This window comes from Notolepis coatsorum (genome assembly GCF_963971535.1).
Source record: "Notolepis coatsorum genome assembly, contig: SCAFFOLD_309, whole genome shotgun sequence".
Taxonomy (NCBI): domain Eukaryota; kingdom Metazoa; phylum Chordata; class Actinopteri; order Aulopiformes; family Paralepididae; genus Notolepis; species Notolepis coatsorum.
Genome location: NW_028173296.1, coordinates 36,501 through 42,500, shown reverse-complemented (window position 1 = coordinate 42,500; position 6,000 = coordinate 36,501). Strand labels below are relative to the sequence as shown.

The 6,000-nt window shown below is 44.8% G+C and overlaps 1 protein-coding gene across 1 annotated transcript in view; it reads right to left on the bottom strand.

The window, feature by feature from the left end:
• LOC311247824 (focal adhesion kinase 1-like) overlaps positions 1 to 6,000 on the bottom strand; it is a gene marked incomplete at its 3' end in the record, with an annotated part of 68,588 nt that overhangs the window by 44,090 nt on the left and 18,498 nt on the right. Inside the window, exon 2 of the mRNA XM_084338819.1 lies at positions 1 to 215. This exon is cut by the window's left edge and continues 24 nt beyond it. Within this exon, the coding sequence (XP_084194945.1) occupies positions 1 to 180 (180 nt within the window). The 5' untranslated portion in view covers positions 181 to 215. The remainder of the gene's footprint in view (positions 216 to 6,000) is intronic.

The window sequence follows — 6,000 nt, the reverse complement described above, 5'->3', positions numbered from 1 at the left end:
GCGTATGTTGCTGGACCAGCTACAGAGGTCCGAGTTGGACTCAAAGTGATGGAAGATCTTCAGGACGCGCTCCACCGACCCGGCCATGGTTCGCTCCGACCCCCCCGCGCTCAGACGCCACTTGGAGCCCCCCGGCGGCGGGACGTGGTTCAGGTTGGGGTCCAGGTAGGCTGTTGCCATGGTGATCCCTGCTGTCGCTAGGTGTCGGTCATATTCTGAGAGATGGAGACAATTCACCATCTGTCAAATCCATGTGGCGACGATAGAAATGGTATAATTTAGGCGACAACATATTTTAAATAATGAGGTGACAATGGAAATGATATAATTAATGTGGTGACAATAGAAATTATATAATTAATGTGGTGACAATAGAAATGATATAACTTAGGCTACATCATATTTTAAATAATGTGGTGACAATGGAAATGATATAATTAATGTGGTGACAATAGAAATTATATAATTAATGTGGTGACAATAGAAATTATATAACTTAGGCTACATCATATTTTAAATAATGTGGTGACAATAGAAAAATGATATAATTTATAGTCATTTAGCTGACACTTTTATCCAAAGCGAATTACAAGTTCTGTACGACAAGTCATATAATTAATGTGGTGACCATAGAAATTATATAATTTAGGCTACATCATATTTTAAATAATGTGGTGACAATTAGGGATGGACATCGATTTTCAAATATTTGAATAATTGCTCAATTATATAAAATACACAGGGGTGTAAAAAGTACCCAGAAATTATACTTAGTGAAAGTACGGGTACCGTCTCAAAATCGTACTCAAGTAATAAGTAACATGCAAATTGGTTCATTACAATTTACTCAAGCCTAGTAACAGACACAATATCTCCGACACTGGGAATACATTCCCTGAGGTCCATAGATGTCCCTAGATACCAGGAACATGCAAATGGACCTTGTAGAAGTGGAGCAATCTTCCATTTACTTAGGTATGTACTTTTAGGCACATTTTCTGAAAATATGGCTAGGGCTTAAGAGGTTAAACCTATCCTTTGTGTCTGTTGTCATTTGTGTGGGTTCTACTCATGAACAGTAAGATGAGCGGTGGCATGTTTCTCACACAATGTGCACACTAAGCAAGGTAAATAATAAATAAAACCAACAATACATAATAAGTTATAACGGAACAAGATATGGAATATTAATACAACATGGCAAATATATAGCCTACATGAAAGGAATGGGATGTGCTGAGAGCAGAATGTAGACTGTGTCCTGTTATGGTTTGAAACCGACCCCAATAGCACAACACAAGACAGGTATGAGAGTTAGCCAAAAACAGGGCATTATTTATTTAATACAAAAAAGCGGCACTCAGCCTTTAAGGGAGTAAAAACATCAAACGTCCATGAACACAAAAAAAGGCGGCACTGTGCCTTTAACGGGCGAACAGGCTGGGAAAAAGTAACAGGGATCTTCTTCGTCCCTACAACCGAGTAGGGCTCTTCGGCTCAGCTCTGCCAAGGAATCCTCCTCCTCCCGACCAGACACTGCCCACGGGCAACGCAGCACACAGGGGGTCCGAGGGGAACGGGATGAGAACACGCCATCCTCCCGTGGAGTAATAGGGAGCGATGGCGAGCCTCACCCCAGGAACCAGGACCACGAAGAGGGAGTTGGGAAGTAGCCGGCTTGACGTCTGGAGTGGGAACACTGGAATCCTCCCGTGGAGTAGTAGAGAGCGAAGGCGGTGTCCCACTCCAGGAAAACGGCGACAGGTGGTGACGGGGGGCACGTCGTCTCACGCCGGAGACGCGGCAGTAGAACACAGGGGTTCCGAGGGGAACGGGGTGAGAACCCGGCCATCCTCCCGTGGAGTAATAGGGAGCGATGGCGAGCCTCACCCCAGGAACGGGGATCATGAAGAGGGAGCTGGGAAATAGCCGGCTCGACGTCTGGAGTGGGAACACTGGAATCCTCCCGTGGAGTAGTAGAGAGCGAAGGCGGTGTCCCACTCCAGGAAACAGCGACAGGTGGTGATGGCTGGCACGACGTCTCACGCCGGAGACGCGGCAGATGATGGTAGCAACAAGAACGACCGACAAGGAGTGGAGGGGAGTCTGCAATACAAGTACTCTCCCGAGCTGATCGCAAACTCCCAACAGGTGCGTGAAGGTGAAAAACGGCACGCCCCCTCGTTAGGCTGCGTGCAGGATTCCTCACAGTGTCCAGTCCATTCTATTCCACTATAGCTATATGCGCGCAATTGTTTAGTTCTTATTTATTTATTCACTGTCATTTGCAGTGTTTGTGTAGTGCTTTTATTTATGAACGTTCACTCTACTACCATCCCGCCGGTTAATGAAATGCCTCTCTAGGTTTAACCCTTTCACTGCCGCACTACCAAATGGTTAACCCTTTCACTGCGACAATACAGAGAAGGTTAACCCTTTCACTGCCACACAACAGCAGCCAGCCAACAAAGGTTAACCGTGGGTAGTGTGATAGTAAAGGGTTGACCTTCTGTAGTGTGGCAGTGAAAGGGTTAATCCACATCCTATCCCATTTGAGATGATCATTTAACTTCTCTAGTAACATGTTTGTCCAAGGCACTGTCCTGGTCACTAATGTCACGTCATCCACGTGAGCCCTAATAGGTGGGAGGCGCAGCCCGCCCTAACTCTCCTGACGGTGGTATCTCTGGAGGAAGGCCCATTTCTCTATTCTTCCCTGTATCTGAGTCTTTAACTATTCCTGTACCTCTTGCTTTGAAGCTTAAAGTTGCCCTCCCTTTCATTGGCTGAACATTCCTTTAAAGGAAAACTCCAACGTTTTGGGAAATTAGCTTATTTGCCATCTACCCTGGAGTTAGACAACAAGATGCATACCTTTTTTCTTCTCTGTGCATGCAGTAGGAGTAGGAAGACGCGCACCGTTAGCCTAGCTTAGCATCAGTCACTGGAAGTAGGTTCCTCCATTAGCCTAGTTCCCAACGTCTTCCTACTCCTACTGCATGCACAGAGAAGAACAAGGTATGTATCTTCTTGTCTAACTCCAGGGTACTTACTTTACTTAGGCCCATGGTTCCCAATGGAGCATAGGCCATCTACGACTTCAGGGTAGATGGCAAATAAGCTAATTTCCCAAAATGTTGAAGTTTTCCTTTAACAAATCTATATGGATGACTATAAGGAACGATGTCCTGACTGTACCGTTCACATTGATGTAAACAAGACGAACGTCTTTCTCTGGTCTGCATCCCCTTAACAATTGTGTGTATTGAGCTGTACGTTACTGTACCCATTCTGCAATCTGTTAATACAATTTTCAATCAATCAATCAATCAATCAAGACCTGCGTCGCGGGCACTGCGTTCCGTTCTCGGAATGGATTTGAGAGAGATGTGTCATCCAGTTTGACTTAGAGCACGCACTGTACTATGCGCACTGCCAGTCATATGCGGAGATATTCAGACTCTAGATCTATTTGCAGAGCCAGATGAGTGGCAACCTGTGCGATTGGCTCTTGACAACGCACAGTCGTTCAGTATTGACAAAGCCCACAGTACTTTGCTGGAACGATTCATTTTGCACGTACTGTATACGCGTGTATGCACTGCGGGAGGTGGCCAGAAGCGCGCAACTAGCCAACTACTATTATATTACTATATTAATACAGTATATTCCACTATATAGCTATAGGTTGTAGCCAGACTGTTGACCGGAACCCGTAAGAGAGACCACATCACCCCTGTCCTTGCCTCCCTTCATTGGCTTCCAGTACGCTACAGGATAGATTTGAAGGTTCTCCTATTTGTTTTTAAAGCCCTTAACACTTTCAATGCCAACGACGCGATATCTCGTTTGTTCATGCCGACCGTTCATTGCCAACGACGCGATATCTTGCTTGTTTTTTTATTAGCGATTTGAATTCATATTTCATCAATCTAGTCTCACGTTAGTGCTGCAAACTCTCTCTGAGCTCCATTGGGAGAATACCGCCCCCTATCGTCTCCCTGTGGTACTGCAGCTTCCTCATTTTACTTCTCAGACAAGTCACCCGAGAGGATCCAAGACATTGCAGAGCCCTAAAACAGCGTGAAATACACATTTCCAGTACCCAGCATTGGATCAATAAACGCAATCGATATTTGGAATGGCGATCAGGAATAGGAATAATCTTTTTGGAGAACATCTGATCTGAGGTAAGGAATCTATTTGACCAGTCTTAGAATAATCAGAGCTTTTTTCACAGAGATATCGGAGTGTGCCGTGTGTGTGTGTGTGTGTGTGTGTGTGTGTGTGTGTGTGTGTGTGTGTGTGTGTGTGTGTGTGTGTGTGTGTGTGTGTGTGTGTGTGCGATCAGGAAATAAGAGATTTGATTTTTCAGCTCGCTTCTCTAGTGTGCATAAGTACACATATAAATATACTATCGATAATCTAGCGTTTATTTGAAAACGATTCATAAATAGGCCGAAAAATGACAACGTTTTTTGTGTATTCCAGAATATTCCAGTAAAGGGCGATTATCACAGAATCTTTATATTTTCCTGAAACTTTCAAAAAACGAGTTTTTCAAAATGGTATAAAACGGAAATTAACCGATTAAAAAACAATCCGTTTCGACAATGTTGACTGCAAACAAGTCATTGATAAGCGACGGCCAGATTAGACACATAGCCTCGTGCACCAAGCTCCGGCATTGAAAGTGTTAATGGTCACCCCCCCTCCTACATCTCAGATCTCCTATCCCCCTATTCCAACACCAGGGCCCTCATTTATCAACAATTCTTAGAAAGTGTTCTATCTTTGTTCTTAAGCACAGAATTTCGAATGTGTGTACGCACAGAAAAATCGGGATTCATCACACGTGCGTACACGGGTCGTACGCACACTCCGTGTTGATAAATACCATTAAGTTCTACGTTCCACGCTCGTGCACGATTTTAAGTATTTGCATATAGCACCGCCCGTAATTAACCATATACGGTAATGGAACACCCCCATGAAATGTGGAAAAATGGACTAAGCCGAGCGAAGCGTGTTATGGGAGAAATACGTGACAGGCTGACAGACATGTACACGTACGGTGATGTCGGATATGATATCTATTAACTTAAAGACCATATTAACTAATAAAGACCGTGCTGGAATATGACTGCCTTTTTCCGTTACGTTCGATTAATACCCAGGGATTAAAGTTCTCCTCAATTTTATTCCAAATCGCGATGGATTTTTCGTCAATTTTCTACCTGCTCCATATGATTTGTAGAGGCATACAATCTATTTTGATGTCGGTATTGGGTAGCCTATAAACAATAATACGAGAGCATATACAAGAACAATGAATCTCAATGCCAAGTCAATATTGTGGACTTCAGGAGGTCGGGGGTCAGGGACTACAGCCCCCTCAGCATCGACGGGGCACCAGTTGAGAGAGTGAACAGTTTCAAGTACCTAGGAGTCCACATATCCGAGGACTTGACATGGACCACACACATTGACAGTGTTGTGAAGAAGGCACGGCAACGCCTCTACTTCCTCAGGCGCCTAAGGAAGTTCCAAGTCAGTCAGAAGATCCTTAAGAACTTCTACACATGCACAATAGAGAGCATCCTGACTGGCAACATCACATCCTGGTTTGGGAATAGCACCGCACAAGACCGCAGCAGACTACAGAGAGTGGCCCGTTCAGCCGAACGCACAATTGGAGGGGGGCTTCCCACTCTCCAGAACATTTACAACAAGCGGTGCATGGGTTGTAAGGCCAAGAGAATTATCAAAGACTCCAGCCACCCAAACAACTGCCTCTTTGAACTGCTGCGGTCAGGCAAGCGATACCGGAGTCTCATGGCAAGCACAGAAAAACTCAGAAGAAGCTTCTATCCCCAGGCCATCAGGTTGCTCAACGAACAATAACACTATGCAACAACCATCAAAAGCACTCACAGCACACACATCCACACGCACACACTCACTTTAAACAAACAACTCACTGCAGCACCCACTCTACAC